The sequence below is a fragment of the Poecilia formosa genome, unplaced genomic scaffold, assembly GCF_000485575.1.
Source record: "Poecilia formosa unplaced genomic scaffold, Poecilia_formosa-5.1.2 Scaffold148, whole genome shotgun sequence".
NCBI lineage: Eukaryota > Metazoa > Chordata > Actinopteri > Cyprinodontiformes > Poeciliidae > Poecilia > Poecilia formosa.
In genome coordinates, this window is record NW_006800087.1 from 410,406 (window position 1) to 424,184 (window position 13,779).

At 37.0% G+C, this 13,779-nt stretch overlaps 2 protein-coding genes across 8 annotated transcripts in view; both read left to right on the forward strand.

Moving 5' to 3' along the window:
• LOC103145867 (lymphocyte antigen 6 family member D) overlaps window positions 1-13,779 on the forward strand; it is a 670,619-nt gene that overhangs the window by 402,489 nt on the left and 254,351 nt on the right. The window lies entirely within an intron of this gene.
• Window positions 1,136-13,779, forward strand: part of nsd3 (nuclear receptor binding SET domain protein 3) — a 37,537-nt gene continuing 24,893 nt past the window's right edge. For 5 of the 7 annotated variants that reach the window (XM_016677103.1, XM_016677108.1, XM_016677109.1 and 2 more), the window contains exons 1-2: window positions 1,137-1,597; window positions 12,316-13,172. In XM_016677103.1, the coding sequence (XP_016532589.1) occupies window positions 12,360-13,172 (813 nt within the window). In that variant the 5' untranslated portion in view covers window positions 1,137-1,597; window positions 12,316-12,359. Of the gene's footprint in view, window positions 1,598-12,315; window positions 13,173-13,779 lie in introns of all 7 variants that reach the window. The other 2 variants (XM_016677106.1, XM_016677105.1) reach the window with 1 other exon arrangement.

Consider the following 13,779-nt stretch of genomic DNA (forward strand, 5'->3'; position numbering starts at 1 on the left):
CACACACACACACACACACAAACATATTTATCTAATCTACTGTCATTTAATTTATGGCTGAATGTATTCACATGAAGAAATAAACAAACTCATATAAAAAATACCAACATTTTTATTTGTCATGTACAGTGTATTATTATATTATTTGGTACTTTTTAAATGTGTTTTTATGTATATTGTTTTTAACACTTTTAAGAAGTTCTTTGTGAACTTTTATACCTGATGTTGTACCTGAAATTTTGTGATACAATAAAATCTGTTTTTATTGTATTATAAAATAAAAAAACAACCTCTGCCTAATGAACATTAATTACAACTTCAGATTGGCTGAAATAAATATTCATGTGTAGAGCTTAGATAAAAAATTAGCAGAATGAGCTAATTTTGTGCATATTTTTTAGAAAAAGCAGAGATTAATATTATTAGATACTTAAAAATATGGTACAATGAAATATAAATTATTTGACTTCTTTTAATTGTATGTTCAGTGAGATCACTGAATGTTTTGAAGCCTCTACTGGTACAACTAGTTACATTTACACAATTACATTTATCTGAGTCACTTATTTGAAAAACACTACTTTTACTACGCTGTATTTTATACCTTTACTTGAGTAATTTTATTTAGAAGTATTGATATTCTTACTTGAGTAAGATTTCTGTTTCCACCCACTGAATGAAAAACAAAGACACAGACACACACTTGCAGTTTATGTTAAAGTTTCATAAGTTTTTTCTTGGAAGAAACTGATTTGGAGAAAAAATATTTTTGTCTGATTTTGTTATTTTTCATTACTTATTTGACTTATTGTCATTTCCAAAGTTTCCACTTAACTTTATATTTTGGTCTATCTGATGATGTAATATTTGATCATTTGATCTCGTAACTTGAGTAAACTTTTCACCAAATACTTGAGCAATTTCTTGGATGGCTACATTTTACTTTTACTCGAGTTTTAAAAAATACGTTAAAGTAGTGTTACTTTTACGTGAGTACAATATTTGGGTACTCTGCAACTTTACTTGACTGGTGTGACGTCACTCACACATCCGCCTTTCATATTCCGTGCTAAACGGAGCGCAGGAATAATTGAGTTGACTGATGTGACGTCATTCACACATGCGAGTTTCAAATTCCGTGCAGCAGTAAAAAATAAAGTAGAGATAGGAGTGCTTTTTGATTATATGGTGCAACAGCCTGCCATACCCTGAACCAAGCGGGACTTAAAAGCAATATTGCAGAGCGCTTTTGTGAAACTAAAGGAAGAGGACGCTAGAGATGAGCATTAAGAAGGCAGGAGGGGCGAGAATTAGACGTGTCTTTCTCCAACAGGGTTCCGACTAAATGCTGGGGTCTTAGCACCGACGAAGAGCCAGGCTTTGGGATTGGATAGCGACCATATAGCGTAACTGCACCCCCCGCCCCCCATCATCATCTCCTCTGTTGAGAATTGCGTTAAAAAAGGAAAGGCCTGAGCTTTGTCAACATTACGGGATTAATATATTTTTTTTATTTTTTGATTTTGTTCCCCCCTCCTTTAGATTAAGAGGAACGGTTGCAGGCTGGTGTATGTGTTTAGAATGGGACACGCTGAAGGTATTTGCATCTTTATTTCTCTGTTTTACCCGCATCTTTCGGCTCGGCATCAAAATCTGTGCTGCCCCTTTGCTCTTCCTCCGGAGCCACAAGCGTGTTTGGCGTATCTGCACCGTAGTTAGCCGTCCCCTCGCCTCCTCACGGGCGGGTTTCGCTTGTTTCGGACACATTTTTCGCTCCGAACCGCCAGTGATGGAGGTTTAATCACGGCAGACAATTTGATTTAAAGGGGCACAGGCAGCCATATTAGGAGTACAGCGTTAGCCAACATTAGCATCTCCTTTCATCTTTCCCATGTTTGCCCCGCATTACTGAACAACAGGAGACGCCTAGCTCTGTGTGTCTGAATATTAAAAGGCATTTAGTGGTTTCATGTTGTGATTTCGATCTCTATAAACCCCCAACATCTTCTTATTTTGATCCATTTGATGCCCGGTAGCTTGATGCTAACATCGCAGGCAGCTAAAACATCATTCAGTGAAATATGTGTATTTTTTCTGAGTGCGCAGTCGTTTTGTGATGAAACCAACACATTTATTGCCAGATGTTATGATTTACTGCATCGCTTGTGAGCGAAATGAATCCCCTGAATTGATGTTGGTGGCTTTTGACCGCTAATCGACACCGTATGGATGTTTACATTATTTACCTTTCGGTTGCTGAGGAGCCTGTGTGCGTCCGCACGTCAAGTCACATTGAGCGGATCAGTCCATTTCACTTTACACTTTTAAACCTGATTAATCGATCTTCGTGTTAAAGCAGCTGCCGTGAGAAAGGTCTTTGTTTTGTTTGTGAAGCTGGTCTCCATGTGTTTGTGTGGATGGGATTAAATACACAAAAACAAAAGCCTGCAAAAGCTACCAGTGATCAGTGAATTAAACCTAAAATTAGATTAAATGTTTAATGTAAAAATGTAATGTTGGTTGACAGGATTAACCACTTAATGTCTGTAAGTATCTAGTATGCAAGCTTCAAAATTCACCTGTCTTTTTTAAAATTAGAGTTCAGGTTCTTACTAGAAATTATCCAATCTGCTTTTTTCTGGTTAATACAGATTCCTGGTTTTCTAGCACCTTCATTTAATCACAAATTGGTAAAGTACCCAAACATTGTTCACTACTTCAACATAATTTCACTCAAGTGAAAGTAAAAGTAAAGAAATTACTCAAAACATTTTGTAAAATGCTACTTCATTAGTGAGTTCTCAACCATAAGATCTGATTTAATGGTTAGAATAAAAGTCATCAGGCAGACAAAAATGTAACGTTATGTATAAATTCTGCTATTTTTAAAGACTAAAATTAATACAAATAGATGGCATAGCTACAAAAAAGAAATCAAAGCAGAAGTACTACTTTCCAAATAATATTTTTCCAACATTAAGCTTATGAAACCAATATTTATAACAACATTTAATGTATTTTGGTCAAAATATGCTTGCTCTTTATATTTTCTCCCAAGTAATTGTAATTGAGACTGTGTCTAGTTACTACCCACTTCTGCATTTAAGATCAGCTACTCTTTGTTAATCCCCAGAAAACTTGCTAAGCCTGGTGGTTGCAAACATTTTTTGAAAACTTAAATAAATAAGCAATGCTTAGCCTGGTGGGGGCACAAGTAAAGCCTGGTGGCCCGCCAGGCTTACAATACACTGAGGGAAACCCTGCCTGTTGGGGGAAATTACAGTTAACATAGCAGCCCAATAAATGGAAACAAAAGAAAACACACAAAAGAGAAAGATGTGCTGCAGTTCTATGTTTCTTTCCAGCACAAACCCAAACAAATTAGCAGATTGTCCATTCCTAAGGCATCTGTTACAAATGGGTTCTGTCACAATTTTAAACTATTGTTGTTGTTTCCAAGACAACTTTCATTTACAAATGGGATCTGTCTTCAAAAGGACATTTCCAATTAATTAATAAGCCCCCAGAGATATGATGTGCGTCTGCTTTAATAGCTGATTATTTAAAGTAACTCGCCGACTACTGGAGGTTAATGTGGTGACCGGACTCCACTTAACGTCCACCATCGGGTCACTCAGAGTCATTTCAGTTTTCTCATATTTTATGAGCCAAAATGAGGATTAAAACCAGAGTGAATGTGAGGAATGCTGTATTTTCAGATGTCATGTTATTAAACTTGAGCATTTTAATGAATATTTATCTCCATAATTCATGATAAAGCTAAAGTACAAATTTTAAAAAGAATCTTATGCAATAGTTTATTTATTTACAGGGGGAATAATGGAAGTTGGAGGAGGTGAAATGGTGCAGCGAGTTTAGAAACTGGTGAAGGGTGAAACCTTCAGCCATTAATTTGAATGGAGACAAAAAATAAAATGCTGAAAAATCTACCAAATATCAATCAAGTTTGAAATTTAATAAATTAAAGACAGCTCTGAAAAGCCCACTGCACTGAACCCCATAGAAAACCTCCTGATTTTTCCACCAAACATTGATTTCTGAGTTAAAACATTAGTATTACTGTTTCTAAATGAATATCAACTTGTTTTCTTTGCATTATTTGAGGTCTGAAAGCTCTGCATCTTTTTCATTATTTTGACCATTTCTCATTTTCTCCAAATAAATAATAAATTTTGGTTGGAATTTCAGAGACATCTTGTCAGTAGTTCATAGAATAAAAGAACAAAGATAATTTTACCCAAACATAAACCTATAGAAAGTAAAATCAGAGAAACTGATCATTTAAGTGGTCTCTTTATTTTTTCAGAGCTCTATATAATTTTTTTCCCCAAGCAGATTTTTTAAAGCATTTTATTTTTGTGCCTTTATTAAAATTAACAGTAAGAAACCTGTCATTTCATAATCAATTGAGCTACTTGTTATGTAATTTGTTCTATCTAAAGTTTAAGGCATTAATTTACTTCCTGGCTTTCTTTTTTATGTTAAGTGACGTTCAGTGCCCTCATAGCACCAATTGGGTTTTCTATGGTCTGATTCAGATCTTCACTGATTCAGATGTTTTGTCAAAAAAAGAAAGTGCTGAAAAAATGTAAAAATGCAAAACATTTTTCAATTTATGATTCAAATCACATGTCTCAATTTTTAATAAAACTCAAAAGAAGACTATCTAAGCAGCTGCTGGTTTATTCTTTTAGGAGGAAAACAATAAGACTTATTAGTTTTGATAGATTTAAAGGGGCGATTTCATATAAAGTTGACTTTTTTGCGCCTTACATTACGTAATGTTATTTCCTCATCAAAACATACCTGGAGTGTTGCTCTGTATCTTTCATGCATGTTTTAGAAATCGTTTAATCTCCATGGCAACCATTCAGCTGTGCAAAACGCCTGGGCGGACCTAGCTCCGCCTTCGAGACGCAGTTCCTCCTCAGAGCAGCAGTTTCTTAGCTTCAGAGCTTCCGCCTCACAGAGTGACTCCTTCAGACTAGCCAGCGGCAATTAGCATCTGCTGCTCTCGTTGTACATGTTTATTCTCAGTGTAACACTGGTAAAAACTTTGTTGAAGGGTTATAGAGGAGTGATGTTGCGATGACTTCCTGAAAGTGGAGTTTTAAAATGAGCAGGAGTTTTTAAAGAGACAGAGGCCCAATTTACAGGCGCTAAATTACCATATCTAATTTCCTTTAAGTCATATTTGATATATGTAGCCTTTTTATAACTACTGAAGGCAACATAGTTAATAACTTGTGGTATAAAGTGACACTGTGTGCCTGGAAAACACATAATACTACCACTTTAATAAATACGGGAAAAAAATCTGAACGGTTCAAGGGGAAACTTTCGTCTCCTATTTCTGGCAGATAGATTTGTGCATCTCTCGTTCACATATCTTTTCTGACTTCACATCCCAGTTGAACATGTTTTGGTTGCAAGTTGGTACATCTGGTACATCTAACTACGTTTAGATGTACCAGCCAACGCTGACGGGTTCCTCTCAATCTTGGTTATTTTGATTTTATTTATTTCTAAAGCTTAACGTTATCACCTAAAGACAACTGATGCAGAAAACTGTTTTCATCAAAAAAAAAAAAGAGTTTATTACACATATAAAGAATTACTAGAACATTTACAACTTCTGATGGAACAAGTGAAATGCATAAAACAGATGTCCAAATAAAAAACTTCAATGTTCCCAGTGATTCAGTTTAGTAAAAAAGTGTCGTGTTACATCCTGCAGTAATTTATTTAATAACTGAACTTGGACTGAGAACGCTGATTTTCTTCACCTTTTGACTCTACAGTTCCCACTTACCTCAGCGTTTGTTATCACACATTCATTATTATATTTTTGTGTTAACTTGGGCCCGTCATTCACTTAAATATTGTTTTAATAAAGGAAAAATTAAGAAATGATCAAAACTCACCAGGTGATATTTTTGAAGAATTGGTCAGTGATTCCACTTAGCTTGTTTCTGATCAAATACATTTAAGGTTTGCTTATATAATATCATTAATGGCTTTATGACATATTGACCCCAAATCATAGAGCATTATGACATTTATGATAATTGTTGTACAAACATTTTAACTTCTTTGGTAAATAAACGGGGACTTATTGAATGGAAACACTTTTTTAACATGAGCATAAAACTTGGTTTAAAGTGGTGTTCCTGTTCTGCATTTCAGTGATTACAGATTTTAGTCACTGAGAAAGTTCAGAGTGAGAGGTAGTGTCTAAATATTCAATAATAATATCAAAAACGCTCATTACTTCTTCATCATCATGAGATAATGTCAGAAAATCCAATAATTATTTGATTCAGTCTTTGAACACAAACCATTTAGTCGAGTATAGTTGGAAATAACTTTTGATGAGTTTAATCTAATGCTTCAAAATCAGTTCAACTGTTCCAGTTCTCAGAAAACCAGCGGTAACTCGTTGTCCTCAGGGATAAACTGCTGTTAGGGTCACAAGCCAGTTACTTTTCATTTCTCTCNAATGTTATTTCCTCATCAAAACATACCTGGAGTGTTGCTCTGTATCTTTCATGCATGTTTTAGAAATCGTTTAATCTCCATGGCAACCATTCAGCTGTGCAAAACGCCTGGGTGGACCTAGCTCCGCCTTCGAGACGCAGTTCCTCCTCAGAGCAGCAGTTTCTTAGCTTCAGAGCTTCCGCCTCACAGAGTGACTCCTTCATACTAGCCAGCGGCAATTAGCATCTGCTGCTCTCGTTGTACAAGTTTATTCTCAGTGTAACGCTGGTAAAAACTTTGTTAAAGGGTTAATAGAGGAGTGATGTTGCGATGACTTCCTGAAAGTGGAGTTTTAGAACGAGCAGGAGTTTTTAAAGAGACAGAGGCCCAATTTACAGGCGCTAAATTACCATATCTAATTTCCTTTAAGTCATATTTGATATATGTAGCCTTTTTATAACTACTGAAGGCAACATAGTTAATAACTTGTGGTATAAAGTGACACTGTGTGCCTGGAAAACACATAATACTACCACTTTAATAAATACGGGGAAAAAATCTGAACGGCTCAGGGGGAAACTTTCGTCTCCTATTTCTGGCAGATAGATTTGTGCATCTCTCGTTCACATATCTTTTCTGACTTCACATCCCAGTTGAACATGTTTTGGTTGCAAGTTGGTACATCTGGTACATCTAACTACGTTTAGATGTACCAGCCAACGCTGACGGGTTCCTCTCAATCTTGGTTATTTTGATTTTATTTATTTCTAAAGCTTAACGTTATCACCTAAAGACAACTGATGCAGAAAACTGTTTTCATCAAAAAAAAAAAAGAGTTTATTACACATATAAAGAATTACTTGTTCGGATGGAACAAGTGAAATGCATAAAACAGATGTCCAAATAAAAAACTTCAATGTTCCCAGTGATTCAGTTTAGTAAAAAAGTGTCGTGTTACATCCTGCAGTAATTTATTTAATAACTGAACTTGGACTGAGAACGCTGATTTTCTTCACCTTTTGACTCTACAGTTCCCACTTACCTCAGCGTTTTTTTTATCACACATTCATTATTATATTTTTGTGTTAACTTGGGCCCGTCATTCACTTAAATATTGTTTTAATAAAGGAAAAATTAAGAAATGATCAAAACTCACCAGGTGATATTTTTGAAGAATTGGTCAGTGATTCCACTTAGCTTGTTTCTGATCAAATACATTTAAGGTTTGCTTATATAATATCATTAATGGCTTTATGACATATTGACCCCAAATCATAGAGCATTATGACATTTATGATAATTGTTGTACAAACATTTTAACTTCTTTGGTAAATAAACGGGGACTTATTGAATGGAAACACTTTTTTAACATGAGCATAAAACTTGGTTTAAAGTGGTGTTCCTGTTCTGCATTTCAGTGATTACAGATTTTAGTCACTGAGAAAGTTCAGAGAGAGAGGTAGTGTCTAAATATTCAATAATAATATCACAAATGCATGTTTTCCTAATGTCATGCCCTGATTATTTTTATTTGGCATTTTGTGGCGGTTTTATAGTTTTATCCATGTACTTTTGCATTTATACACATGAAAACGCTCATTACTTCATCATCTTGAGATAATGTCAGAAAATCCAATAAATATTTGATTCAGTCTTTGAACACAAACCATTTAGTCGAGTATAGTTGGAAATAACTTTTGAAGAGTTTAATCTAATGCTTCAAAATCAGTTCAACTGTTCCAGTTCTCAGAAAACCAGCGGTAACTCGTTGTCCTCAGGGATAAACTGCTGTTAGGGTCACAAGCCAGTTACTTTTCATTTCTCTCAGGGTTTCCCCCATAAAACTTGCTAAGCCCGGTGGTCGGGGCATCAAGAGGGTCCACCGGCGGTCCGGGTTTTTGTATTAAAAGATGTTAAGTTGACAGGAAATGTAAAAGTATTACTGTGTAATTATATGTTACGGGAAAAGATCTCCAATGAAATGCTATTTAAACCCCCAACTAGTCTAAAATCAACAAATTTGCACTTCTGTTTAATCCAAATTAAGTCAGCAGCTCCATCAGGCCCCCAAGAGCTTCAGGGGCCCCATAAACGCTAATATTTTAAAACCGACTACAGATACATAAATGTAACACTTGAGTTGATCAATGCTGTTAAATTTTATTCAATTGTTTAGGCATACATAAATTAAATTATTTTAAATTCTTTAACATTTAAATACAAAATTTTAAGGAGCTGGCAAGTTTACTTTGTTAAACTTCAAATAACAATATTCATAGTTAGATTGTTTTGTTACCATAGCAACAATCTGATGCTGTGAGTTTAATCTTTGAATTTACAAATACAAATTAGTAAACTGCGATGATAACTTATTGCTTTTTAGGCTGGCCAATTAAACTACTCCCTTCCCCCATATTTCACTAAATCTAACACAGAAGCTGTTAGAGGTGCTGATATTTTTTAGCAACAAAAGGGGCCCCTAAATCAAATTCTGCTCCAGGCCTCATACAGCCCTGAACCGGCCCTGTAATCTGCTGCACTACGCAGAGATGCGCAACAAACGGGAGATTTAATTTAATGCTGCTAATGTGGCTTTAGTAGCTCTTCCATTTCGTGTCTGTTGAGTTTTTAATAAGCGTCACAGAAACTATTCTGGTTGGTCGAGTTAATGGGACGAGTTTCTCAGATCTCCGTGCGGCCGCGCGCATTTTCTCTAAGTAGACGACGCATTTGATATGGTTTGATGCATCGTGTAACCGGAAAAATAATACTAAAAGTAATAATAAAATGATATAAAATCAGCGCGTGACTCCGAGGAGAGCGTGAAAGCTCCTCACCGGGCTGAACCTGCATGATGAGGTTATCCACAAACTCTCCGGCCAACCGGGACCACAGACATAAACTTTACAGGGAAGACAGACACAGAGCCACACGCTGGGAAGCGTGTTGAGATGTAATTGTTCGTTCACAAAGATAAATCATTCTCACCACTCCACACCTCTGAATTTGCTAGAAGTTATTCCTGCGGTTCACATAGACGTGGCGGGCTTTAAACTCTTACCTAGAGTTCTCCAAAGGATCATAATTCCTCACAGTAAGTTGATGTAAATATCCATACAGGTCAGCCTGTGTCCAGTTTGAGTGAAAGGAGGCACGCGCGGTCCGCACTGAGGTCAAACGGCGGCAGCGCGCGAGGCAAAGCGCAGAGGCGCCAGCTGTGTGATTGGTCCGCGCTGTCGGGTTTAAATGCATAAACTATAAACCTATCTATTATAAACCTATCCGTTAGGAATAAATCTGCTCTGCTAGTGAAATGCTAAGAGCAAAAGAGACACGTGCAGCCCGGCTTAAAAAAAAAATAGATTTTTTATTTTTTATTTTCCTAGAAACGTAAACAAGCAACGCTTAGCCTGGCGGCAGGGCTAGTAAAGCTTGGCGGGCCGCCAGACTTATGATACACTGGGGGAAACTCTGTCTCTACATTTCATTCCAAACCAAAAGGATAATGCTACATGTTGGCTTTGCACGTTGCTGTGTGTTCAACCAATTTGATCAAATGTAAACCATTAGAGATGCAACTCTATCGCCTTTTCATCATCAGTCAGAATACTGAGTTTCCTAGATGTTCCTGTTGGTTTTATCCAACGTTAAACTCATTTTTCTGAATTTTGAGTCCAAATGGAAACCATTATAAAACATTTTCACCTCCACCATTTGGGGAATAATCTAATACTTTAGATTATATTAATCCAGTAGTTTCTGAATAATTAGTTTGATAAATGGCACAACAAATGGTGTGACTAGAGCTGCAGTGATCAGGCTTTTAAAGGCTGATATTAATAACTGTATCATGTAAAAACTGGCATGACCATTTCATTATTTTCAGTAAAACATCCTGCCTGAAACTCCTTGTGAGATTTGCTGTCACCAGTGCAAAAAATATGCTTCCTGTATGTGCAGTGAGCGTCTACTGAACAGACCAAATATATAATTTCAAAGCAGAGTTTTCATATTTTAAAATGTATCATACAGCATATTGCACCCAAGCAGTCTCCTTCAAAAATGTAGAGATTTGAAGAAATTGCTGTCTCCATATGTGCATCAAAGTTTATCTTTCTAGATAACGAGATGTTTGGTAACTTGAAGTAAAACATGCACAAAAGAATATCTTCTTTGTCTCTGCAGAATAAGTGGGAGACTTTCAGCTTTGATGCTTTAAACGAGGAGGAAATAGATTTGTTTTTATTTGACCTGCTGATCATCATTCAGAACCAATCAAGGCAAAACTGGAAAATTTCAGTAGCTGCTTGGCTGGTTTAACTGTTTCACTGCTTTCAGGCCAGAGCTGCACAAAATATTGAATCTCAATTACTGGAATATCAATATGTGCAAAATGAAAATTGCCAAGGACTTACTAGGTGCAATATTTGATCTGGTATGATGATATTTCATGATCGTGGAATCTCAAGAAAAACAGAGACTGGTGTGATTTTGCACACAGTTAAAACGGTTTTGATTTGATTGATACAATAATATTTAAGCACACAACTCTTATAATAAAGGTTTTATTTGTGCGTTATTCTGGAGCGAAAGGGCCACATAAATGGGTACGGCTGTCCCCCTGACCTCAAGTTTGACCCATGTGCTCTAAAGCAGCTTTTTGGTGTGCAGGACTGCAACTAATAGTTATTTTATTAATTGATTATTCTGACAATAAAAAAGGCACACTTTATTCTATTTTACACAGTATTGAAAAATACATAAAATTGAATTAAATTCCTCTATAAAATAAGAAAATAAATTTTATTTTGCCTGAAATGCTGTAGCATTACATTCCTTAAATGTACGCTTGAAGATTTGCAGCAAAAGATTCATCTGCAGCTAAAAACAAGACTTCAAACATCAACGTATGAAAAGTTTCATATGAAAACTTTCTGCTTGACTTAAAATCAATAAACTGAGGGGATGACTGACTTTTATTTTTAGTCAACAGATCTTTCTAAGATTTTCTTTTTTTTCTTTCCTATCTTTTTTTCCTTTTACAAAATTTGACTCGTAGTTCTGGGTAGAAAATTTGTGCAAATATTGAATGTACTTTTTTCTTTTTTATATTGAATACAATATGCAGCTCTGGAAAAAAATAAGAGCCCACTGCACCGAATCCCATTGAAAACCTCCTTGTTATTCCACCAAAAAACTCTTCCTGAGTTAAAACATTAGTATTGTTTTTTCTAAATTAATATGAACTTGATTTCTTTGCATTTTTTGAGGTCTGAAAGCACTGCATCCTTTTTGTTATTTTTTTTTTATTTTTTGACAATTTCTCATTTTCTGCAAATAAATACAAAATTTTTGTTTGGAATTTCAGAGACATGTAGTCAGTAGTTCATAGAATAAAAGAACAATGTTCGTGTTACTCAGACATAAACCTATAACGAGTAAAATCAGAGAAACTGATCATTTTAAGTGGTCTCTTAATTTTTTCCAGACCTGTTTGTAGAGTTTTAGCTTGATTACTGGTCTACCTGTGTTATTTCAGCAAATTGACTTTTAGAGTCTGCATACTCCAGTTAGTGACGAATCGATTACTAATTAGTTGATGATTATTTTTAATAATTGATTAATTAATCTGATTAATTGCTTCAGCTCTGGTCTTGTGCAGGTTGTAACAAAGCAGAAGAATATGGAATAAAGATCTTTCACTGTGTTTAAAATATCAATGTTTATTCTGTTTTATGATGCATTTAAAGCTCTCTGTGATTTTAGTTGTTTAAGAGACGAATCAGAGTCTTAAAGTTTCCCCGTCTTTGTCCCCAGGTCCAGTCAAAGAAAAAGACAGTTAAGGATGCAGGAGCCCAACAATGGATTTCTCCTTCTCTTTCATGCAAGGGATCATGGGAAATACAATTCAGCAACCCCCTCAGCTCATTGACTCAGCCAACATCAGACAGGACGGCTCCTGCGACACCGGCAGTGACCCGGGTGAGGATAGCGGTCCCTCTTACGATGCTGCCCTGGATGCAGAGTTCTCTTACCCGCCGTCAGCCTCGGAGGACATGCCGCAGGTCCCTAATGGCTACCCCCCGGGTCTGGGCCTGTACGAGCCCCAGGCCAAGTTCTCCATGTACTCGCAGTTCCCCAACGGCTCGGCTAACGGCTACGGTGCCATACGGAGCTACGGGGACCACGGCCTCCTGCCGGGGGAGGGAACTGTCCTGAGAGGACCCGGCCTCCATGAGAGACCTCTGTCCCCCGTGTCTCCGCCGCTGTCAGTACATCACCCACACCTCCACCACCCCCATCACCATCACCACCACCACACCCACCCCTTCCACTCGAACCCGCCTCACATACAGACCCACTCGCACCCGCACAGCCCCCCGCCGCCGCTGCCGCTGCCCGCCCAGCACCAGCTGTCCCAGACGCCTCACATCATGAGCCACAACCTGCCGCCGCCGCCCCCCTTACACCTGCCTTCCTCCAGCCCCCCGCCCTCCCTGGTGGACAGTACCCCGTCTTCTCAGCCCGCGCTCGCTCCATCCAACACCCCCGGCGGCGGCGTGCTGAAGAAAACCAGCTCTCCAGAGATCAAGCTGAAGATCATAAAAACGTATCAGAACGGAAAGGAGTTGTTTGAGTCTGCGCTGTGTGGGGATCTGCTGCAGGAGCTGCAGGTAACGGGTCAAACTCAGGTGTAGACACGATGCTCTGCTCTGTAATTTCACATGTCTCACTCCTAAGGTACATATTATTCTTTTAGAAATAAATTTAAACTTCTTTAGTGGGACAACTTGTGTAAAAATCACATTTTATAGTTATATAATTCTTCCCAGTATAAAAATAATGCACCATAACTCAGTGCTGCCTCTCCCCCACCTCAGTCTGGCCATTATCAAGCCTTTACACAAGTAAATAAACATCATTACTAGAAATTAGGGCAGAAGAAAAACTAGTTTTTAATATTTAATATGTCAAGATGCAGGAAGAAAATATAAAACATTGAATTTCTAAATGGTGAAAGAAATATACTCATGGAAAACATAATGTACGATTCTCCAGATGGTCCTAAAGCAGTCAAGGTCTAAAAATGTCCAGATTAAAGTTGAGATTAGATTTTAGTATTTAGTGCCAGTACCACCAGAAAGTGCTGACACCCACTTTTCTTTCATATTTTGCGTTTTTTCAGTTGTTTCCATATTTTTATTTATTTATTTTTTTTATTGAAAATGTCAGTGACAAAAAGAATTGCAGATGTCCTTTGGCCAAAAGTATTTATACATA